The sequence below is a fragment of the Erinaceus europaeus genome, chromosome 11 (assembly GCF_950295315.1).
Source record: "Erinaceus europaeus chromosome 11, mEriEur2.1, whole genome shotgun sequence".
Taxonomy (NCBI): Eukaryota; Metazoa; Chordata; class Mammalia; order Eulipotyphla; family Erinaceidae; genus Erinaceus; species Erinaceus europaeus.
Window position 1 is genome coordinate 74861374 of NC_080172.1, and position 25521 is coordinate 74886894.

General features: G+C 37.7%; 1 protein-coding gene across 7 annotated transcripts in view; it reads right to left on the bottom strand.

Annotated features, from left to right (window-relative positions):
* The window catches only part of EVI5 (ecotropic viral integration site 5), a 193254-nt gene that overhangs the window by 70664 nt on the left and 97069 nt on the right, over window positions 1–25521 (bottom strand). For 5 of the 7 annotated variants that reach the window (XM_060202085.1, XM_016192653.2, XM_060202083.1 and 2 more), the window contains 5 exons: window positions 24438–24470; window positions 23753–23899; window positions 17489–17623; window positions 15992–16132; window positions 12832–12990 (listed from right to left, as the gene is read on the bottom strand). In XM_060202085.1, coding sequence (XP_060058068.1) covers window positions 12832–12990; window positions 15992–16132; window positions 17489–17623; window positions 23753–23899; window positions 24438–24470 — 615 coding nt within the window. The remainder of the gene's footprint in view (window positions 1–12831; window positions 12991–15991; window positions 16133–17488; window positions 17624–23752; window positions 23900–24437; window positions 24471–25521) is intronic. The other 2 variants (XM_060202082.1, XM_060202084.1) reach the window with 2 other exon arrangements.

The following is a 25521-nucleotide window of genomic DNA, read 5'->3' on the forward strand; positions in this document are numbered from 1 at the left end:
GAAATTCAGCCACAAGTTAAATACAACATTAGTTACAATGAAGAAATAGTGTACCAGCAGAGGTCAGAAAAGAGAATAAGGATACATGAAATATACCAAATAGAGATTTATAAGATAGAAATAACAGGGAAAAGAAAAGATACATTGCAATATTCTTGCCTTTAGGTTCATGATTAACCAACAATCTGTTCTGATTTATATCAACTTTTTTCAGCCACCAGGTTCCAGATGATACCATGATGTCAACCTGATTTCCCTAGGCAGATGACCCCACCAATGTGTCCTGGAGCCCCGATTCCCCAGAGCCTCAGAGAGAGAGAGAAAGAGACAGGCTCGGAGTATGGATTGACCTGCCAATGCCCATGTTCAGGAGGGAAGCAATTACAGAAGCCAGACCTGCCACCTTCTGCACCCCAAAATGGTCCTGGGTCCATACTCTCAGAGAGATAAATAGGGAAGCTATCAAGGGAGGGGAGTGAATATGAAATTCTGGGGGTGGGAACTGGGTGGAATTGTACCCCTCTTATCCTGTAGTCTTGTCAATACTTCCATCTTATAAATGAAAATTTTTAAAAAACAAAAGATAGGACAAGATTCTTTTAAGTGATATATGATGGTCTTAGATATGATAATAAACCAAGAGGTGAAATTTATTTTTTTACAGTTGAAAAAACAATGTATGTGAATCCACAGTTCAGGAAGCAAAACTAGTTTAAAATGGAAACACATATAAATCTTCAACTATACATTGTTACAACAAATAATACTGAAGGAAGCTATGCAGCTATTGAGAACAATGAACCCACCTTCTCTGACCCATTTTGGATGGAGCTAGAAGGAATTATGTTAAGTGAGCTAAGTCAGAAAGATAAAGACGAGTATAGGATGATCCCACTCATAAACAGAAATTGAGAAAGAACAGAAAGGGAAACTCAAAGCAGGATCTGACAAAATTTGTACTAGGGCACCAAAGTAAAAACCCTCCTGGGTTGAGGGTGAGGGTGGATGTTCAGCTTCATGGGGTGGGGGGTGTGGGGAGAGGATGGGATGGGACACAGTCTTTTGGTGGTGGGAATGGTGTTTATGTGCACGCCTATTAATTTGTAGTCATATAAACCACTATTTAAGTAATATGAGAGGGGAAAAACTGATTGAATGTCTCAAACTTTTTAAAGCACAGACTGAGATTTTTTAATACATAGGCTGAGTATTTGAAATGTTGATTCTCTTAAAAGCTTAGTCCAGGGAGAACAAAAGCAACCGGTGGCATAGCTATATGCAAATAATGTTAAAGGACATAAAATATGGTTATAGTATATATGGTACAGCAAATCCTAACAAAGGGATTTTTCAAAGTTAACCCAATTACCAAACAATATGATTATAGCAATAACTATCTATTGTCTTCTTAAACCCTAAGACAACAGGAATCTCCATCCTCTATAGAGCCTATGTTTCTCCTGGAACCTCTGGGGTGGGGCTCACTTCCCTGCATGCTTCTCTCAAGTCTTACCAAATAATATCGCATCCACCGATTCCAACCTAATAGATGCAATGAGTACCATCTCAGTATGCTTCATCTCAGACTGTGTACAAAGATGTCAGGGATGGAATGCCAACCCTTCACCCTCATTACTTGGGTGAGACCTTTCCTTTCATAGTATTTTCTAATTCCATTCCAGGAGGTTCACTTCCTAACAAAGTCCCAAAACCTAGATATAGACCACATGTTCACATGTATCCATAAATTAGGGCAAAATATACACCTGAAAGCAAAAATACACAATAGTCTGTAGTGAGTCCATATCAACTTCATAATGAAATAGTGTTTACTTAGACTTAGATATCCTCCCCACCTACTTCCTATTACTGTTCTCTCACTCACTCCAAAGCTAACCTTATCAAAGCAGGGACTGCAAAAGCTGAATAAGGGCAAGAGACTGGCATACTTTAATGATGACTCTTTAGTCACTATAAGGCCATTCCACCAGCTGGGGCCCTAATTGGGGAGTCCTGAGATTCCCAAACAAGACATGATGGGCCTAGAACTCAAATAAATCCCTCTCTCCATTGTTACCAGTCATTTCTATCAGGAACAACAAAATAGACCCCTTTGTGGGCCCCCCATAGGACCTTGCCCTCAACCTGGATCAACAATGGTAGAGAATGTTCCATCAAGTAAGGACAACATAATCTATGCTACACCTGAGGAAGAAGGGCCGATACTGGGGCAGCCTGGAATGTTCCTACTCATGACCACAGAATGTGAGCTCAGATCTAGAGGGATGCAGAGGTCACACAGGCTCTTAAGCTAATTATGGGCCCCAGATCACATCAAATCGATGGGGTTTATAGTCAACAATATTTATACCCCTTTCCCATATTAGAGAGCTATTCTCTTCCCTGATCCAGCTTTCTGGTCCTTTTCCCAGCCATGACAGCATCTCCTCAGACAATAACTTGGATCCACCTGCATATCAGATTTCAGGCTCAGGAAAAAAGAAAAAAAAAAAAACACACACACACAAGTATAGCTACAGGCCCTTTGAAATATAACTAAAATATGCCTACTAGCTATCTACAAAATGGAGGATCCCCAACACTTCATCTGCATTACTCTAGCCTTTAGGTCCATGATTGTTCAACAATTTGTTTGACTTTGTATGTTAACTCTCTTTTCAGCCACCAGGTTCCAGATGTGACCAGACTTCCCTGGATAGACAACCCCACCAGTGTGTCCTGGAGCTCTGTTTCCCCAGAGCCCTTCCCCACTAGGGAAAGAGAGAGAAAGGCTGGGAGTATGGATCGACCTGTCAACGCCCATGTTCAGCAGGGAAGCAATTACAGAAGCCAGACCGACCTTCAACCTTCTGTATCCCACAATGATCTTGGGTCCATATTCCCAGAGGGTTGAAGAATGGGAAAGCTATCAGGAGAGGGGATGGGATATGAAGTTCTGGTGGTGGGAATTGTGCGAAGTTGTTACCCCCTTTTATCCTATGGTTTAGTCAATGTTTCCTTTTTATAAATAAAAAACTAAATAAAAAAAGAGAGCATTGACAACTCATGACTGAAGTCAGAAAGAATAATAAAACGACAAGGGAAAATGTTGACAAATGAGTACTGGCTTCATAAAACAATATCTGACTCAATGTTTCTCCATTATTGGAGATAAACATTGTTTATTCCACTGATGGAATAAAAGCAAAAGGTAATCAATAAAAACAACATCTGGTAATTTGGTGGCATCAAAAATAAGAGTGGACAATAATATGCAAGCTTGGAATGTAGAAGAACACATGAAGCTTTTCCTAGGTTCCTAGAGAAAAGGAAAAGAAAACTACTAAATTAAACTTAGCATTTTCTCTCTCCCTCTCTCGCTCTTCAGTTAATAAATTCTAGTAGAAAATTAATGTCAAACCAGTTGAGAGAAAAAGAAACCCAATAAATTCAATTAAATAGAAAAAAAAAAGAAACGTAAGAAAGACAAAGTGCAAAACAATGCAACTTTACATACATCACAATGAAAACTTGATCTATGAGTGGTGATATAGAGAATTCTTACTAATCCTTATATTCATGACTTTTGCTGATCCCAGAGCAGTGAAGCCAGAGGGCAAATTAGCACAAAATAAAAGGAGAGACAGACAGATGAGAACAGAAGACATTAAGACAATCCAATTAGAATAAACACCACAGGGAGTCAGCTGGTAGTGTAGTGGGTTAAGTGCATGTGTCCAGAAGCATAAGGACCAGCCTAACAGGCAAGTCCCTTCACAGGTGGTGAAGCAGGTCTGCAGGTGTCTATCTTTCTCTCCCTGTCTTCCCTTCCTGTCTCCATTACTCTCTGATCTAACAATGATGACATCAATAAAAACAACAATAACTATAACAACAATAAAAAAAAACAATGGCAACAAAAGGGAAAATAAATAAATATAAAAGTTTTTAAAAAGAAAAATTAAAAAATAAATACACACCACATTGGTAGATAGCAAGTGGGTGCTCACAGAGTGTATGGGGCCTAAGGGGGAAGCAGAGTTCACAAAGTCTTCAGGTATCAAAACAGGTACTCACAAGATTACCAAGGGCTCAGGTGGATGCTCACCTATTAGAACACCTTCTTACCAAGCTCAACATCCTGCATTTGAACCTTAGCATCACATGAGAGCACCATGGACACTTGGCACTGTAGACAGCACTAGGAAATTGTATAGGTTGTGAAGCGGTGCTGAGGTGTTTCTGCCTAGCTCACCTCCCCTTCTCTCTCCTCTTTTCTATCCCTCTCTTCTTTTTCTCTTTATCTAAAATAAAGAATTTTAAAAAAATCTAAGGAGGACGCTCAGCAATGGTATCTCACATGCATAAGGTCCCTGTGCCACACACACATGGAAAAGAGATTGATGAAAATCTTGAGAAAGAGGTCTCCATGTCACAGGTCTGAAGAGGGAGACAGACTAACAGCCAGGGCACCAAATCGTGATACTCTCTTATAGGGCTTCAAAGAGTTAGTCTAATAAATAAACAATAAATACAGCTGAGGGTGACCATTGCTTCTGTAGTAGGGGCAGGAGTATTATTTGAACCTAGAACTATAGCTGGGTATGGGTAGAGGCAGTAAGAAGGTCAAACATCATAGGGTCAGGGGCATAGTGCAGATTAAGGCTGAGGTTTTATCACAACAATAGTGAATAACTCTGCACCTCCGATTTCCTGTGATAAATAGCAACATATACCATTGGAGATCAGTCCTTTCTGAAGTACTAGAGAGAGAAAAATTGAAGTCATTGAGAAAACATATTGGCATCACTTCTAAGCCTTTGGTCAAGATCAAGTGTAGAAAAATCCTTTGGCGAGCCAGCCCCCATTCTAAAAATGAGATATTGCTAGAGGAATTTGAAGAATGTGGTGCAATAAGGGTAACCACAAAACAACAAACCTCAAACCCAGCCCAACTCCTGACTATATTAACTCAAGTCCTCCACATTAAAGGCCTAACAAGAGAAAAGGTGTATCCATTTCCAGGCACAGAAACTACACTAATCTACTGTCCTACAAAAGATAATCAGTTTTCAGAGTAAAGGATAAAATCAACATCAATAAAAACACCACTACACCGAGAGAAAAAGCAATCAATAGAACTAGATCCATTTACAACATAGACATGAAATCATGTGAAAAGGAATTACGAGTAACTGTGACCACTAAGCTAAAGGCTCTAAAGGAAAGATGAAAAATACGTAAGATCAGACAGGTACTGTCAGTAGAGAAAATTATAAAAATTAAAAAATGTGTGGTCCAAGAGGTGGCACAGTGGATAAAACATTGGACTCTCAAGCAAGAAGTTCTGAGTTCAATCCCTGGCAACACATGTACAAAGTGATGTCTGGTTTGTTCTCTCCTCTCTTTCTCATGAATAAATAAATTCTTTACCCCCCAAAAAATGCTAGAATTAAAAACACAATAGGTGTGAAGAATGTCTTCAATAGCTCACCAGACAACTCAAAATGAAAAAGGATCAGTGAGCTCAAATAGTGTCGGAGAACATGCAGTGAGCAAAACATTGGACTCTAGCCCCCACACCTATGGACATCGAATCTTTGACAAAGGCAGAGTCTCTTCAACAAATGGTGTTGGAAACAATGGGTTGAAACATGCAGAAGAATGAAACTGAACCACTGTATTTCACCAAATACAAAAGTAAATTCCAAGTGGATCAAGGACTTGGATGTTAGACCAGAAATTACCAGATACTTAGAAGAAAATATTGGCAGAACTCTTTTCTGCATAAATTATAAAGACATCTTCAATGAAACAAATCCAATTACAAAGAAGACTAAGGCAAGTATAAACCTATGGGACTACATCAAATTAAAAAGCTTCTTCACAGCAAAAGAAACCACTACCCAAACCAAGAGACCCCTCACAGAATGGGAGAAGATCTTTACATGCCATACATCAGACAAGAGTTTAACAACCAACACATATAAAGAGCTTGCCAAACTCAATAAGACAACAAATAACCCCATCCAAAAATGGGGGGAGGACATGGACAGAATATTCACCACAGAAGAGATCCAAAAGGCCGAGAAACACATGAAAAAACGCTCCAAGTCTCTGATTGTCAGAGAAATGCAAATCAAGACAACAATGAGATACCACTTCACTTCTGTAAGAATATCATACATCAGAAAAGGTAAGAGCAGCAAATGCTGAAGAGGGTGTGGGGTCAAAGGAACTCTCCTACACTGCTGGTGGGAATGTAAATTGGTCTAACCTCTGTGGAGAACAGTCTGGAGAACTCTCAGAAGACTAGAAATGGACCTACCCTATGACCCTGCAATTCCTCTCCTGGGGATATAGCCTAAGGAACCCAACACATCCATCCAAAAAGATGTGTGTACACATATGTTCTTGGCAGCACAATTTGTAATAGCCAAAACCTGGAAGCAACCCAGGTGTCCAACAACAGATGAGTGGCTGAGCAAGTTGTGGTATATATACACAATGGAATACTACTCAGCTGTAAAAAATGGTGACTTCACCGTTTTCAGCTGATCTTGGATGGACCTTGGAAAAATCATGTTGAGTGATGTAAGTCAGAAACAGAAGGATGAATATGGGATGATCTCACTCTCAGGCCGAAGTTGAAAAACAAGATCAGAAAAGAAAACACAAGTAGAACCTAAAATGGAATTGGCGTATCGCACTAAAGTAAAAGACTCTGGGGTGGGGGTGGGTGGGGAGAATACAGGTCCAAGAAGGATGACAGAGGACCTAGTGGGGGTTGTATTGTTATATGGGAATCTGGGGAGTGTTATGCATGTACAAACTATTGTACTTACTGTTGAATGTAAAACATTAATTCCTCAATAAAAAAAAAAGAGACACCTGAAGTTTTGCTTCATGACTTTTGAAGCTCACTGCCTATAGATAGGGGCAAGAGGCTTGAACCCTGGGGAGTTGGGCGGTAGTGCAGAGTGTTAAGCGCATATGATACAAAGTGCAAGGACCAGCGTAAAGATCCCAGTTCCAGCGCCGGCTCCCCACCCATAGGGGAGTCACTTCACAGGCGGTGAGGCAGGTCTGCAGGTGTCTATCTTTCTCTCCCCTTCACTGTCTTCCCCTCCTCTCTCCATTTCTCTCTGTCCTATCTAACAATGACAACAACAATAAAAAAAGGCAACAAAAGGGAAAAAAAAAAAACATTGGACTCTGAAACCATGACATCTCACATTCACTCCCTGTATTACATTTTCCAGAGTGAAGCTCTGGTTTTCTCTCATTCAAAAATAAATAAATAAGTCAACCTTTAAAAAAAGATTCAAAGGGATAAACCGTTGTGCGTCTGGTTGAGTACATACATTACCACGCGCAAGGATTTGGGTTGAGCCCGCATTCCCCACCTGCAAAAGGGACAAGACACTCCACATGGTGACTTGCTGGGAATGAACCTGGGGCTTTGAAGGCTCAGGCATTAAAGTCTGCATAACTAGCCTGCTGTCACCCTAGCTTCCCCATCCACTTTTTTTTTTTTAAGACAGAGAAAGATACCACAGAACCGATGTTTCCTTCAGTGTGGTGGGGGGTCAAGTTCAAACTTGGGTCACACATATATTAAAGTAGCACATTATTCAAGTGAGCTACCTTGCCAATCCTGAACTCAACAATTCAACAGAAATAGTTCAACTAAGAGAAATTAAAACACAGAGAAAAATAAAAAGATGTAAAGAGAAAGAACTGACAAGAGACAATCTAGCACACATATAATTGAAATTTCAGAACAGAGAATGGGATAAAGTAAATGTTTGAGGGCTAGGAAGATAGTTTACAGGCTATACGAAGAAAATTTTCATGCCTGAGACTCTGAAGTCCCAGATCCAATCACCAGCACTATTATAAGCCAAAGCTGAGCAGTGCTCTGGCCCCTCTGGCCTGTTTCTCTACCTATATAGCTCTCATTAAAATAAATTAAAACCCCCGCACCGATGGACATCTATCTTCGACAATGGTGCCCTGACTATTAAATAGAGAAAGGATGGGGACCGGGTAGTGGTGCACCTGTTTAAGCACACACAGTATATTTAAACACAAGGACATGCACAAGGAACCAGACTTGAGCCTCTGGCTCCCCACCTGCAGGGAGGACACTTCATCAACAGTGAAGCAGGTCTGCAGGTGTCTTTCTCCCTCTCTATATTCCCATCCTCTCTCAAATTCTCTGTATCCTATCCAATAAAATGGAAATATGGTCACCAGGAGCAGCAATTGTCAGAGAAATGCAAATAAAGATAACAATGAGAAGCCACTTCAATGAGAATGTCATACGTCAGAAATGGTAGCAGCAAAAAATGCTGCTACCAAGGTTGTGGGGATGAAGGAACCCTCCTGCACTGCTGGTGGGGGGAATGTAAGTTGGTCCAACCCCTGTGGAGAACAGTCTGGAGAACTCTCAGAAGACTAGAAGTGGACCTACCCTATGACCCTAAAATTCCTCTCCTGGGCATATATCCTAAGGAACCAAACGCATCATCCAAAAATATTTGGGTGTACCTATGTTCATAGCAGCACAACTTGTAGTAGCCCAAACCTGGAAGTAACCCAGCTGTCCAACAACAGGTAAGTGGCTGAGTAATTTGTGAGATATATATTGCAATGGCATACTACTCAGCTATTAAAAATGGTGAATTCAGGGGGTCGGGCGGTGGCGCAGTGGGTTAAGCGCATGTGGCACAAAGCGCAGGGACCGGCGTAAGGATCCTGGTTCGAGCCCCTGGCTCCCCACCTGCAGGGGAGTCGCTTCACAGGCGGTGAAGCAGGTCTGCAGGTGTCTATCTTTCTCTCCCCTTCTCTGTCTTCCCCTCCTCTCTCCATTTCTCTCTGTCCTATCCAACAACGAATTGCGTCAACAAGGGCGATAATAATAACCACAACGAAGCTACAACAAGGGCAACAAAAGGGGAAAAAAAAATGGCCTCCAGGAGCGGTGGATTCATGGTGCAGGCACCGAGCCCAGCAATAACCCTGGAGGGGGAAAAAAAAAATGGTGAATTCACCTTCTTCACCTCATCTTGGATGGAGCTTGAAGGAAACATATAAAGTGATATAAGCCAGAAACAGATGAAAAATAAGAACAGAAGGGGAAACAAAACAGAACCTGGACTGGAGTTAGTGAATTGCACCAAAGTAAAAGACTCTGGGGTGGCAGTGGAGGGGAGTGTTCAGGTCCTGGAACATGATGGCAGAGGAGGACCTAGGTAGGGGATTAGAGTGCTATGCAGAAAACTGAGAAATGTTACACAAAGTACTGTATTTTCCTGTGGACTATAAACCAGTAACATCCCCTGCCCATACAGAAAATAAAAAATAAAAAAGTATAACAGATTTCTGGCTTATACAATATGTGACTAGAAAAGTGACTTAGTATACTAAAAGAACAACAAAGACAGAATTCACATGCAGTGTGTATATTATATGTATATGTATATATATATTAAATGAAAAAATATATACTTAAAAAATTAACAGACCCCACTGCCAGCAGACTAGCAATATAAAAAATGTTAAAGCTCTCAAGCAGGGCAGGGGTAGTTAACACAATGGCTACGCAAAGAGACTCTCATGCCTGAGGATCCAAAGTTCCAGGTTCAATCCCCTGAACAGTGCTCAAGTAAAAAAATAATAAAATAAAAAATAAAGTTCTCAAAATAGATGGAACTGGAGGTAATTATGCTTAGTGAAATAGAGATGAAAGACAACAAAACAAGTAGAAGAGATATGACATGACAGAAATAATGAATCTAACAAAGAAATAGAGGACTGAAATGAATAACTACAGGGAGATTTCATACAATCATATAAAATTTTTATGAAAGACAACTGATTGATTAGAGCAAAATCAGTAGCACATATGTTTATATCTATTTAAAAATAAAATATATCACAAAAAATAGCACAAAGGATGGGAGGAAGAATTGAAAATGTATTATAAGGACCTTGTACTATAAGCACAAGGACCCAGGTTCAAGCCCCTGGTCCCCACCTGCAGGGGGAAAGCTTTACAAGAGGTAAAGCAGGGTTGCAGGTGTGGCTCTATCCCTTTCCTTCTCTATCTTCCATTCCCCTCTCAATTTCTCTGTCTCTAATAATAAATAAATAAAAACAAATAAAATCAATAAATCCCAAATAACTTCCCCACCCCAACCCCCCACAAAAAAAGTAGAAAAAGAAAAAAATAAGGAACAAACAAAAACAAAAACAGATAAAACAAGCAAAATAACTGGGATAACTGGTAAGGTTAGATATTGATTCAAATAGCATCTCAAATCCTGGAAGCTATCTACGTGGTTATGGAAGAATTTTTTTCATGCTTATAGCTTTGAGGTCCCAGGTTCAATCTCTTAGCTCCACCTAAGCCTGACCTAAGCAATGCTATGGGTTAAAAAAATGATAACAAAAGTAAAAAAGTATAAGTAAATAAATGGTATCACAAAATATGGACTAAGCATAATAACTAAGAGACTGACACTGCATTTTATAGGTTTATTGAAACACACTCAGATACTCAATATAAATATAGTTCACTTTAAAAAAGGATTTATATATTTACTTATCTGAAAGAGAATGGGGGAGAGAGGAAGAGAGAGATAATTAAAGCGTCACTGTGGCACATACAATACAGGGGATAGAACCTGGGACCTCAGGCTTCAAAGTCCAATGCTTTACCCACTGTGCTACCTCCTTGGGCTGCAGTCCACACTGGATTTTAGTATACTTACAAGGCTGCACAGTCATTTGTCCAACTAAATTTTTAAAAATTTATCTAGGGCTACAGAAAAAGCATAATGGTTATGCAAAAACAAACAAACAAGCAAACACCCAACTTTACTGCCTGAGGCTCCAACCTCCCAGATCCAATTCCCAGCTTCACCATAAACCAGAACTGAGGAGTTCTCTGGTAAAAACAAACAAAAAATCTATATATATAGTGTTTATCAGAGATATAAGAATACATATCATATGAAATTGTATTAATAATAGTTTGTGTAAGCCTAATTTATTGAGTGTTAAGTTCTGTGATAGTAAAACAGGCTTTTGTATTCACAAGTTCTCAAAACCATGTTTGTTGAATCTTAGTTATTTGCCTATATCCACTCTGAAATAAATCCTTAACACTGAATTCAAAATTCTAGTTATATCTTTAGTATCTATACTGAGGTTAAAACTCTGATTATAAAACGTCCCACTGTTAGACTTCTACTTTTTATAATCTATTATTTTAATAATAAAAGAGACAAGAAAATACCTTTGAACATGTAAAACAAGATACATTTATTCTAAAGCATTTCCATATTCATGTTAGCATGTTCATGTTGAAATGATCATTTGACTATTTTGGTGAACAAAATGAAACATGAGATAACTATGCCCCCTACTGACTGACTGGGTATTTTCAGATCACATTACAGAGAATATAGAAAATAGAATATGGATAAAATGAATGTACCTAGAAAAAGCAAATGTATTTTTATAATGTAAAATGTAATAGAAAGGAACCTTCAGACTGAATCAAGTATATGTATGATATAATTAGGGAATTAGCATAGAATTTGACAAGAAATGTAATTCTGAATTGACTGTTTAGTCACTACATTAAACAACTTTAGGAAACATAAATGTGTGTGTGTGTGTGTATGTGTGTGGTGTGTGTGTGTGTGTGTGTGTGTGTGTGTGTGTGTGTGTGTGTGTGTGTGTGTGTGTATTTTTCCCCCTGCCTCCAGGGTTATTGCTGGGCTCAGACCTGCTTCATTGTTCATGAAGCTAGCCCTCCCCCCCAAACCCCCACCCCCGCCGGGGGCTCGAACTAGGATCCTTACATCAGTTCTTGTGCTTTTCACTACATGCACTTAACTGGCTGTGCTACAGCCAAGCCCACCTCTGTCTTCTCTTCTGTCTCTCCCCTGCCCTCTTGATTCATGGCTGTCTCTATCCAATAAATAAATAAAGATAATAATAAAAAGAGAAATGTCTAATTTAAAATGTTAATACTATAAAACTTGAGAAGCTTTGTTCCTCATGAATATCCTCTCTCAAACTGACCAACAAAAGCAAAAATTAAAATAGAATTTTATTATTAGTTGAAACTTTGCTGAATTAGTTAAAGAAAACCCTAAAACTGGTAGGGATAGATAGCATAATGGTTATGCAAACACACTCTTGTCTGAGGTCCCAAAATCCCAGATTCAATCCTTAGCACTACCATAAATCAGAGCTGAGGAGTGCTTTGGAAAACAAACGTAACAAAAAACAAATAAACAAAAAAGTGAAGGAGAAAGAGAAGACATTAAATCTTAGATAACAATCCAATTTTCACCTTTTTCTATTTGGGCTAGAAAACTATAGTCCAGACCGTTTCAGATGTCTACCCCTAAGCTCTCTATAAAAGATGATATACACTGTATAAATACTTCTAATTTGCGAATATATAGATATTAAAGGATTTTCTTTTATTTATTTTCCCTTTCATTGCCCTTAGTTTTTCATTGTTATTGTAGTTATTATTGTTGTTGTCATTGATGTCGTTGTTATTAGACAGGACAGAGAGAAATGGAGAGAGGAGGGGAAGATAGAGAGGGGGAGAGAAAGATAGACACCTGCAGACCTGCTTCAGCGCCAGTGAAGGCACCTCCTTGCAGGTGGGGAGCCGGGCGTTCGAACTGGGATCCTTCTGCCGGTCCTTGCACTTTGCACCACGTGTGCTTAACCTGCTGCGCTACCGCCCGACTCCCGCTAATACATATTTTTTAAAGTTGCTGAGCTTTCCCATCATACCTGTGTTTCCATTTCCATCATTCTTTGTTTTATTTCTCTTATTTCTGCTTGTGTTTCAGCTTCTCTGAGCCGAATGGTCATAAGCTCATCTTGTAACTCATTCACTGTATTTTTCTTAGGTGGGTCTTTCCATCTTCCAGTAGTTCGTGCTAAATGGCGCTAAAACACAAATACAAAAAAAAAAAAAGCTATATTGCAACATATTTTCCCATTATCAAGATAAGAGCTAACTTTACTAAGTATATTTTTAGGGTCAATACCATATTGTGTACTTGGTAAGTATTTAGTTTATTTAATCTTTCAAAAATCTTAAAAATGAGAAATTATTTTTATTATACAAATCAGAAAATGGAAATTGTCTAATCACAATTAAAAATGCTACGGAGGTTACGCAGCCAGTAAGTGGTAGACCTGGGACATAAAACAAATGCTTAATACTATGGATTATTATAACAAATCAAATTTCACCCTAATTTTTTGTCACTGAAGGGACTTCACTACTTTTTCAGACAGGAAGAAGGGGAAAAAAAGAAACAGAGACAGAGAGAAGAAAGAATACCACAACACAGAAAGTTCTCCTTCATTGCAGGCATCACAAGACAGGCACTGTACCAGGTGAGCTATCTTTCCAGCCCTCTCTCTAATATTAATATATATGTGTATATGTGTATGTATATATATATATATATATATATATATAAATTTTTTTTTTTTTTTTTTTTTTTTTTACCAAGAGCACTGCTCAGCTCTGGCTTATGGTGTATGGTGGTGCAGGGGATTGAACCTGGGACTCTGGAGCCTCAGGAATGAGAGTTTCTTGGCATAACTATCATATCTTCCCCCACTCTACTATTTTTATAAGGTAAATTTAATATTCTTTTCGATGAAATTCCATGAAAGCAAGAAACAAGAGCCATTCATGAATTAAAATTATTAGTAATCAACAACAGTGTTAGAAAATATCTGTACAGGATTGGTTTTATTTTGCTTTTAATGTCCAATTTAACTGATGCTTTTACAAAATGCACCTGTCTGTCTGTATGTCTATCTATCTACCTACCTATCTTGTTACCAGGGTTATATCTATCTACCTACCTATCTATCTTGTTATCAGGGTTACATCTATCTATCTATCTATCTATCTATCTAGTTACCAGGGTTACATCTATCTACCTACCTATCTATCTTGTTATCCGGGTTACATCTATCTATCTATCTATCTATCTATCTATCTATCTATCTATCTATCTATCTATGTTTGTTACCAGGGTTAACACCTAGGCTTGATGCTGGCACTGTGAATCCACTGTGGCCATTTTTTCCTTTCTCTTTCTATTTTATTTGATAAGACAGAGAAATTGAGAGAGCAGGGGGAAATAGAAAGAGAAAGTATGAGAGACATCTGCAGGCTTGTCTTACCACTTGTGAATTGACCCCCTGCAGATAGAGAGCAGGTGCTGGAACCCAGGTCCTTACACATGGTAATGTCTGTGCTCAACTGGGTGTACCACCACCCAGACCCACAAAATGGATTTTTGGGGGTTGAGCAGTGTCCCACTAAGTTAAGTGCACACAGTATGAAATGCAAGGACCTACACAAGACCCTGGTTCAAGCCTCCAGATCCCCATCTGCAGAGGGGACACTTCACAGGCAGTAGGCAGTGAAGCATGTCTGCAGGTGTCTATCTTTTTCTCTCCTCTCTACCTCCCCTTCCTCTCTCAATTTCTCTCTATCCTATTCAATTAAAAAATGAAAAACAAATAAAGTTCACCAGGAGCAGTGAATTTGTAGTGCAAGCACGAATCCCTAGCGATAACCTCAGAGGCAAAAAAAAAAAAAAAAAGCATTTTTAAAAGTTGTGGAATATATAGATGGCAAGTAGAATGCATCTTTGCAAACCTGAGACCACAAGTTTGACTACATGTGAACAGTGAGGTGGTCTATCTTTCCCTGATCCCCTGTGATCTTTTTCATTAACTACAGTTAAAAATTTTAATGCGATGGTATTATCAATGGTTGAATTCGCTCTTTTCTAGATGCATCCCCACTCCAAATTTGTATAAAGATCACTATTTTGAAAGTATGTGTAATTTAAAAAAAGTATTCCTGGGTAGGGAGATAGCATAATGGTTATGCAAACAAGACTCTCACGCCTGAGGCTCCAAAGTCCCAAGTTCAATCCCCCACACCACCATAAACCAGAGCTGAGCAGTGCTCTGGTGTTTCTCTCTGTGTCTGTCTCTGTCTGCATCTAAATAAAATAAATAAATATTTTTTAAAAATTGTTCCTTTTTCGTTTTAGAGTATTATTTTTTATTACTTGTCAATAATTGTCATATGTGAATAAGTCTGTGAGTATAAACAAGTGATATCTGATGTATATTCTGAAATAAACTATTTTCAAAAGACACTGCAAATGTCTAATCAAATTTATATTGTTGTCACTCTTCTATATATTGCGCCACTGGAGCTCAGTCACTCTTCTAATATTCCATACTTACCAACGATGTTAGTTAGTATGACTAGGAGAAGAAATACGTACTCAATAAGTGAACATTTTCATATAATAAGGTCTTTGGACAGAGTTATATAAATCACAATGGTATAAAAACAAAACGTTGATGTATTGCACTAAAGTAATGGACTCTGGGTGGGAGGGAGTGTTCAGGTCCTGAGCACGATGGCAAGGAGGACTAAGCTGGGGGTGTTAGAGTGTTATGTGGAAAAATGAGAAATGTTACATATATACCAACTACTATATTTTACTATCAACTGTAAAACATTAACTGCCCCCAATAAAGGATAAAAAAGTAACACTTAGTCTCTTTTAACTTAATTATAAATTTTGAAAAGGAGAAATAGGGTAGAAGATAGCAAAAAGACTTCCATGCCTGAGGCTCCAAGGTCCCTGGTTTGATCAGCTGTACCACTGTAAACCAGAGCTGAGCAATGTTCTGGAAAAAAAATTAAAATAAAAATAATGTTTTAAAAAAGGGGAAAACAGTTTAAAGACATTTCCTGTTGATGAATGCTCTATTTCCCATATTAAATGGTTCTCAGTTTAAACTCAAATCCCTGTATTTGTCACCAGCTCTATCAGATACATGAAGATTGGATAACATGCTTTAGGTCTTTTTTAAAAAGCACATGTTGATATACCTGCCAATGTTCCTCTAAGTCCTTGACTTGTTGTCTAAGTTCTTTCAAGCCCATAATAGCTTCTGCTTCTCTCAGTTTCACAGCAATGAGTTCTTCCTGAAGCCTTGCAATGTTATTCTCATCGGGAAAAGAGTTGTTTCTCTAAAGCAAAAGAGTATTTAACTTGAGGTTTTTAATATAAAAAATAAAGTTTAGCAAACATTAAAGCTATTTTTGTCATATGTAATTGTACTTAATTTTAGAGTTTTACTGAAATATAATTCACAAATAAAAAACCACTTTAAAAATCTAGTCAGTGTAGTGCAGCGGGTTAAGCGCAGGTGGCACAAAGCACAAGGACCAGACAAAGGATCCCGGTTCGAGCCCCTGGCTCCCCACTGCAGGGGAGTCGCTTCACAGGCAGTGAAGCAGGTCTGCAGGTGTCTATCTTTCTCTCCCCCGTCTTCCCCTCCTCTCTCCATTTCTCTCTGTCCTATCCAGCAATGACGACATCAATAACCACAACAATAAAACAAGGGCAACAAAAGGGAATAAATATTTTTTAAAAACTTAAAAAAAAATCTAGACAGTGAGACATTTAAGAGTATTCACAGGTTTATGCAACCATCATCACAAAAGAATTGTAATCAACCCAAAAAGAAACCATATATCCATTAATGGTCATTTCTCATTCCCTCTCCCACCTCTCCAAATTTCTGACAACCACTAATCAGCTTTCTATTTCTGTGGATGTCAATTTTGGACATTTCACATAAATATGTGGCCTTTTATGATTAGTTTCTTTCACTCAGCATAATGTTTTCAAAGCTAGCATTTTTCCTTTTCTTCTTTCCTCCTTCTCCTCATTCCCTCCCGCTCCCCCCCCCCTTTTTAATTCTTTTGATCAGAGCACTGCTCTGGCTTATGATGATGCCAGGGATTGAATCTGGGGCCTACAGCACCTCAGGCATGAGAGTCTACCATACAAACCACCATGTTATCTCCCCAGCCTGGCCCACAGCTTTTTGTTGTTAAAGAATACTCTATTGTATGGATATTCCATATTTTATTTATCTATTTATCATAAAAATTTGGACTGTTTCTATTTTTGGGATACTATAAATAGTGATACTATGAATACATGTATAAAAATTATGTGTGTGTGTGTGTTTTTCAATTTTTCAGTATTCCAAGGAGCAAAATTCCTGCATCAAATGTCATCACTAGGGCCTCAACGTTCTAGCTGTACTTCATCAGGTAGGAATATAGAGACAAAGACACCACAGCATCAAAGCTTCCTTCAGGGAGGTGAGGGCTGGGTTCAAACCTGATCATGACAAAGCAAGTACATTATTCAAGTGAGCTATCCTGCCAGCCTGCTCTTAGTCAATCTTGGATTTCTAACTTACAAAAACTCAAAATCTAATTTAACTTCTTAATTAAACCTTAACAAGCATCTATCACATGTCTTCTCTAATAAGAATATCTCATTAATAATAATATTAATGTTATTCTTACCTTCTCAATATCCAGTACTTTATCCTGCATTTCCTTTAGTGCACACTGAGATTCAGCTTCACTCAAACGCGCTTGGACCAACTCCTTCTCTAACTGTAGCACAAAATCTTCATTGTAGTTGGAACTGCATTTATGCTACAAGTTACAGACATAAACTGAAATTTCATAGGAGTATGAACATGTATACAAAAAAACAAATGCAATCAAGAAGTCCTATTTGCCAAACATTTCCTCTTTTTTTTTTGTCCCAATGAACCAAAAATTCACTATAACTAGTTATTACACTGACCAAATCCAAATCATAGAAGAGAAATAACTCTCTAGAGAGTTTTGACTCTCTAGGTCTACATTGTATTAATCAGACATTAATCATATGTGGCTACCACACTACTGAAATGTGAATAGTTAAAACTGAAAAATGTTATACATATAAAGTACAAGTTAAAAGGTAATATTTTGAGTTAAAGTATTATTTTATTAGTAATTATTAATTACGTCTTTCAATGGGGCATTTAAAATGTGTATGTGGTGTGTGTGCTCAACCAGATGTGCCCCTAAAATGTCTATGTGATTCACAATTATACTGTGGTTGGACAGCACTGTAAAACAAGAGTCCAGAAGACAAGTACACATTTATTGAGAACTATATTTTAATCTAATGAAAATAAAACACCCACAATAATGTGAACCATTCTAAACTCCAATGGAATGAAAACATACTTGCTCTTAGAAATGCAGATCTCTTTAAATGAAATTCATAAAAATGACTGAAGCAAATGGAAGGGGGGGGGACCATAGGGATAGATTAAGCATGAAATGTTACCATTTCTTTCCTTACTTTGCAATCAGATAAAATGCAGCCGCTTAAGAAACTCCTTTTTTAAACTAGCTTCTACATAAGAGCCATTATTAAACATGTAATAAAATAAGCTATCACTTCATATTTATTCTTCTACTAAATACACACACACACATATATATATATGTATATATGTATATATACATATATATAATTTGGTGTATTGCCCCAAAGTAAAAGACTCTGGGATTCAGGTCCTGGAAAATGATGGCAGAGGACTTTGTGAGGGTTGCATTGTTATGTGGAAAACTGGGAAATGTTATGCATGTACAAACTATCATATTTACTGTCAACTGTAAAATATTAATCCCCCAATAAAAAATAAATAAAAACCTGCAAAAAATGTGACAACTCAAAAAAGAGTAACTGAGAGCAAACTAGTAAACTGGAATGAGGAATATTTTTTAGTAAGAAGATAGTAAGTCCCACACCTATGGACATCTAGTCTTTGACAAAGGTGCCCAGACTATTAAATGGGCAAAGGGAAGTCGCTTCAACAAATGGTGTTGGAAAAAATGGGTTGAAACATGCAGAAGAATGAAACTGAACCACTATATTTTACCAAACATGAAAGTAAATTCCAGGTGGATCAAGGACTTGGATGTTAGACCAAAAACTATGAGATACTTAGAGGAAAATATTGGCAGAGCTTTTTTCCATATAAATTTTAAAGACATCTTCAATGGAACAAATCCAATTACAAAGAAGACTAACACAAAAATAAATCAATGGGACTACATCAAATTAAAAAGCTTCTGTAGACCAAAAGAAACCACTACCCAAACAAAGAGACCCCTCATAGAATGGGAGAAGAACTTTGCATGCTATACAGCAGACAAGAGGCCAATAATTAAAATATATAAAGAGCATGCCAAACTTAACAACAAAAAAACAAATAACCCCATCCAAAAGTAGGGAGAGGACATGAGCAGAATGAATATTCACCACAGAATAGATCCAAAAAGCCAAGAAACATAAGGAAAAAATGCTCTGGGAGCTGGGCGGTGGTGCTGAGTTAAGTGCACATGGTATGAAGCGCAAGGACAGGTACAAGAATCCCAGTTCAAGCCCCCAGCTCCACACCTACAGGGGGTTGCAGGTCTGCAGGTGTCTAACTTTCTCTTCCCCTCTCTGTCTTACCTTCCTCTCTTATTTCTTTCTGTCCTATCCAGCAACAACAACAATAATAATGACAACAATAACAGCTAAAACAACAAAAGGGAAAAAATAGCCTCCAGGAGATTCATAGTGCAGGCAACAAGCCCCAGGGATAATGGTGGAGGCAAAAAAAAAAAAAATGCTGGAGAGGTTGTGGAGACAAAGGAGCCCTCCTGCACTGCTGTTGAGAATGTAAATTGGTCCAACCCCTATGGAGAGCACTGTAGAGAACTCTCAGAAGACTAGTAGTTTCAAATAAATGTGGGCCTTTTATTCACTGTGCTATTCCATCCGGTACTTTCCTAATGGAATTAAAGTAGAATGCAATACAAAAAGTACATCTGCAACAGACTTAGCAACTTCTTACCTGACCAAATAAGGAAAAGACACTTGAGGAATGGCCACATCCAAACTGTAGGTGCCATAATTTTTAGGGAACTAAAATTCATAGTTATTTTATGAGTTTACACTTTTGTGCCCTTTATCCACATAGCCCTGATGACTGTAGTTTATGTTTTTTTGGTAAGATTCCGTATTAGGACACCCTCAGGAATACATCAGGCCTAAAAGATCCACATGAGCGTGGACAGAGTATAAACCAACTAATTCAGCCAAGTACAAAAACTATTTAAAATAGGAGTAATTTTTATCATTGAAATGTACAAAACCACTAATTGTCCTTTACTGATCAAGAGATTAATTCTAAATGCCAGTTTCTATTCTCTTTTTATACTTATTTGTTCCTCAGCTAACTGCAATCAATCTTTCCTCTTTATCCCTTGAGAAAAAATGCTTTAATAATATCAATAGCAATATAAAAGCTCAATAGAACAACCTTTTATCCTGTTCTTAGATTTTCTGGTCTGAGAACTTAACACAACTGACCTTTCTTATTTAAAACATTTAAATTTTGTGTTATCTATTCCATAGTTGCTACCTCTCCTCTTTCTCCTCTGCCAATTCTACTTCATAGAAGTAGAATATATGTGTGTACCTATTATAGTAGCTCCCTGGAGTTCAATATTGTGATCTCTTATCAATCTTCAAAATAATTTTTTTATATTTACTTTCTTTTTTGTTGCTCTTGTTTTTCACTGTTGTTGTAGTTATTGATGTTGCTGTTGTTAGATAGGACAGAGAGAAATGGAGAGAGGAGGGGAAGACAGGGACAAGGAGAGAAAAAGATAGACACCTGCAGGCCTGCTTCACTGCCTGTGAAGTGACTCCCCTGCCGGTGGGGAGCCAGGGCTTGAACCGGGATCCTTATGCCGGTCCTTGTGCTTTGTGCCACGTGTGCTTAACCCGCTGCGCTACAGCCCGACTCCCAATAATTTTTTATTGTCTAAATTCATACTGTGTAATTTCAACCACTATGTATTGGGTTTATATGCCCAGTTAGCAACAGATACCATCTGTATGTATCAGATATTATCTATATGGACAGTCTATATGGACAGTGGATAAATCACTAAGGAAGGATTTATATAGTAATAAAAAGGAGAAACAAGAAAGAAAAGGAAGACAAAGAACACAGAATGGTGGGAAAACAGATGAAGGGAAGCAGGAAAGGGACTGAGAGGCACATAAATACATAGACAAATAATGACAGAAGACTCTCAAGTCCAAACTTCCCAACTAGCTGACCAGCTCTTTCTACTAAGCTACCGGTCTCTCCATCTGCAAAGTCTTATACCTCACATCTAACATCTATTGGAACTCTCTGTCTTTTCTTCCTCGTGTATGCACTATTCTCAGGACCCAACTACCTAACAATGAACCAAGTCCAAAAGGTGGTGCACAATGGGTATTTTTTAAAGTTACTACTTGAAATAGTAACTCAAATTCATTTGTTGACTTATGATAAAGAATGAGGATGAGAGAGAGAGAGAAAGAATGAGAACCAGAACATCACTGGCATACACAATGCCAGGGATCAAACTTGGGACCTCATGCTTAAGGGTCCAGTGCTTAATCTGTTGTGTCATCTGCCTGCCATAATAATGAGAGTATTGGGGGTCAATATGTTATTCATTTATTTATTTATTTATTTGGATAGAGACAGAGAGGAGATAGACAGAAACAGAAATACCCACAGCATAGCTCCACAGTTCATGAAGCTTTCTCCCTGCAGGAGGAGATGAGGGGGGCTTGAACCCAGGTCCTTGTACACGGTAGCATGTATGCTCAATCATATGCATCATTGCCTGGCTCCCTTGAGTTTTTTAATTTGGTGTTTATTCCTGAAATTATTTTGCCCTCCCCTCTGGTATTCCTTTAAATAGTTCTGTCACTTGGCACTTCTTATTTACCCCCCTCCTTCCTTTAATAGCCACCTCTAGATATCTGGTTCTCTCTTCTTTTAGCATTCATCTTTTGATTTGCCATGTTTCTTCTTATGTAAGCTAAAATTCATTTTGCAGTATTGTATATTACATATTTTGTCCACTTTCTAGCAACTTTTTTCTAGTTTATTTTCTTCACATGTTGAATATTATTATTTTTCTTATAACATATAGTATCTAGTCTTAGTTTTATATATATATAACATTATTATTATTATTTTGGTTGGAGACAGAAAAATTGAGAAGAGGGGAGACATAGAAATAGATGCTTGCAGCACTGCTTCATCCCTCGTGAGGCTCCCCCACCACCTTGCAGATGAGGGAAGGGGGGTCAAACTTGGGTCCTTGAGTATGGTAATGTGTGAGCTCAACCAGGTGTGCCATCACCTGGCCCCCCGACAATGTTTTATTAATTAAAAAAAAGGCTTTTTCCATTGAGAGAGGTATACATATAGAGAGGGGGAAAGAAAGAGAGGAAAAGGAGACAGAAGGGAGGAGGTGAAACTAGAGCATTAATCACATTCCAAGAGGTGCCAGAACTTAGTGAACCAAGAGTTTCATGCATGTAAGGTACAGAACCCTATTGCTGAGCTACCTCTAGTCTCATAATGCTGTCCTTTAATTTTATTGAATATAGGTTATGTCCAACTTTGAAGTCATTCTATCGCCTTCCAGATTATTACAGTTCGAGGTTTAACAATTGTTTCTGCTTGTACCCACTAGTCCAACTTCCACTTAAGAACAGAAAACGTAAAAAGTTTTTTACGTTCATAATCTTTTTTAAAAAAATGTTTATTTTTATAGAGGCAGAGAGAGAAAATGAGAGGGGTTGAGGGAAGTGAGAGGGAGAGAGAGACACTTGTAAGCACTGCTTTAGTGCTTGTGAAGTTTCTCATGACTTTGAGCCCATGTCCATGTGCATTTAACTTTCATAGTCTTAGTGAAGATCACAGTAGTCTAAACTTGTCAATGGAAAAGGATGTCTAAATTACAAAAGAACAGCTGAATATAGCTGGACAATCAGTATTTGTCAACATGTTATTTATTTATTTATTTATTTATTGCTGCCAGGATATTGCTTGGGTTCAGTACTGGCAGAATGAATCCATTACCCCCACCATCCTTTTTTTTTTTCTTTTCCTTCCTTCTTCCTGTCTTTCTCTCTCCTTTTTTTTTTCCTTAGGTAGAATAGAGAGAAGAGGGGGAGGTTGAGAGGAAGAGAGAGAGACATCTCTGCAGACCTGATTCACTGCTTGTGAAGCTTTTCCCCTACAAGGTGGGGAAGGGACGAAGGCTCAAATCTGGGTCCTCATGATGCATGGTAACAAGTGCACTTAACCAGGCGCATCACTGCCCGGCCCCCCCAGTTCATCTTTATTTTGAAAACTTCTTGCCTTAAAGTAGATTCTTTAACATATAATTTTATGCCTTGATGTATGAAGTGATTATTATAATATTTCACAAGATATAAATCAGCAGATTAACAAAGTTATAAATAGAATAATTACACATGATGGGTCATATTTCACCTGCATAGTAGAAAACTAGTTTAAGTTAATAGCAATTAATCATGGTAAAATACCTATAATGAAACATTTCTAAAGCCTAAAAACTATGTCTGACAGATATCATGTATTTTCTGTTACTTAAAACTTTATGGAAGGAAAGAGAATATTACCTCTTTCTTTAAAAACAAAACAAACAAACAAACAAAAAAAACTGTACACCAAGAAAAGAAACTTGAAAGAGAAGTCTTCAGGCCACATGAAGACCTCTAAAATATCACAGAACAGAAATACAAAATTATTTAGAACAAAAGCACAATGACTGCGCTATTAATAAAAAAAGAAGATTTCGAGGGAAAGAGATGAGAAAGGTGAGAAGCAGCACTACCAGACTCCTTACCCATTGATGTTGGTGCTGGAGCTTCCTGATGGTATTTTCAGCTTGCTCCAGTTTAGCACTGGCCTCATCACTCTGCTGTTTGATGGTAGCTAATTCCCGTTTTATGAGGTAGTTTTCCTCAGCCTCCTGGGCTCTTGTCACTTGTCCCTTAGGACATAATTTTTTTGTGTGTAAAACAACTTACGATAGATTCGATAAAGACTGCCTTTGGGAGGTTCAATGACATTGCTATGTTTCACTTCAGAGAACAGTCTAAGTAATTATTAGTCAGCAGTTTATTATTGCTCCAGCAAACTTTAGGCAACCAGATGAAAAATTCACCTAAGAATGACTCTTTTTAAGTAAGTAAAAATTCAGTTCATGCACTATTATGAATCGTACATGCAGGACTAGAATTTTCAATAATCAGACGTTAATTTCTCTGAATTCAATGATTGCCATCTTGCAATAAATATTTTAAAATAAGGTTAGCTCTAAGGCGTGCAAAAGGTGTTTATATTAATAAACATATTGTTAGATAACATATTGTTATCAAAAATTAAGTTTAAATCTATATATACCACCCAAAAATTATTGCTAGGAAAATGCATGTAAAAGTGCATGCATTAAAATATGAATTTCTAGGTTTATGACTTTTCATGGAGGTTAGAGGAAATGCTAAAAAAAAAAAAAAAAAAAACTATACCTGTATCAATCTATCTGCCAAGGAAGCACTTTCCTACAAAAGGAAAAATTCAGATAGAAGTATCAGAGAAAGAAATAAAATAAAAGTGGTAAAATCAGGAATAAGTAGAAACAAAGCATACCCAAATCCCACCTACTTTTCATTGTAATTAAAATGAATATTTAGATAAAAAGTCTTTATAAAATATGCTTTAACTCTTAAGCCTTAAGGAAGATATAGCAAAATATGGATAAATTGCATAAAAAAAATATGCTTCTAGAAGATACCAGACACTAATTCAAAGAATTTTTCATTATTTAGGATAAGCAAATAATCTTCTTTTTAAAAGCTAAATCTGTATTTTTAGAATCACTCATACTATCAAGCCATTTAAATGAAAAGGAGAAGGAATCTGAGTAAGCAATTTCATTTTTAAAGTGTGGAAGCAGTTTGTGTAATAGTGACTTCCAAAGAAGCAAAGCAATAAAATATGACAAATTAAACCAATAAGTTAAAGATAATAAACTATAACAGTAATTGAGTAAATAAACTTTTAAATTACAGAATTAATACATAAGACTTGGAGGTGATGCAGTGGATAGTGTTGGACTGTCAAACATGAGACTGTCTCGAGTTTCATTTCAGGCATCTCTCTGTCACTGAGAAATAAACATATCTTTTCAAATAGAATTTATAGGGGCGAGGTATAAAGCATAATAGTCATGGGAAAAGATTCTCAAGCCTGAGGCTCTGAAGTCCCAGGTTCAGTCCTCAGCACCACCATAAGCCAGAGCTGAGCAGAGCTCTGGGGGGGGAGGGAGGGGGAAGGAGAGAAAAAAAAATTCTAAGTGCAAAAGGACATACCTAGGTCATCTAAGTCAATAAAAAGGTACCTAATTTTTTATAAGCAAAAATCCAAATATAACACTGTCCTATACCATCTTTATTATATTTAAGATTCAGTGAAATTTAAAATGGTTTCTTCTATGAAAATTATTCACTTCTGTGGTCTGGGAGGTGGTACAGTGGATTAAGCATGAGGTCCTGAGTTCAATCCCTGGCAGCCATGTGCCAGAAAATAAATAAATAAATAAATAACTACAAC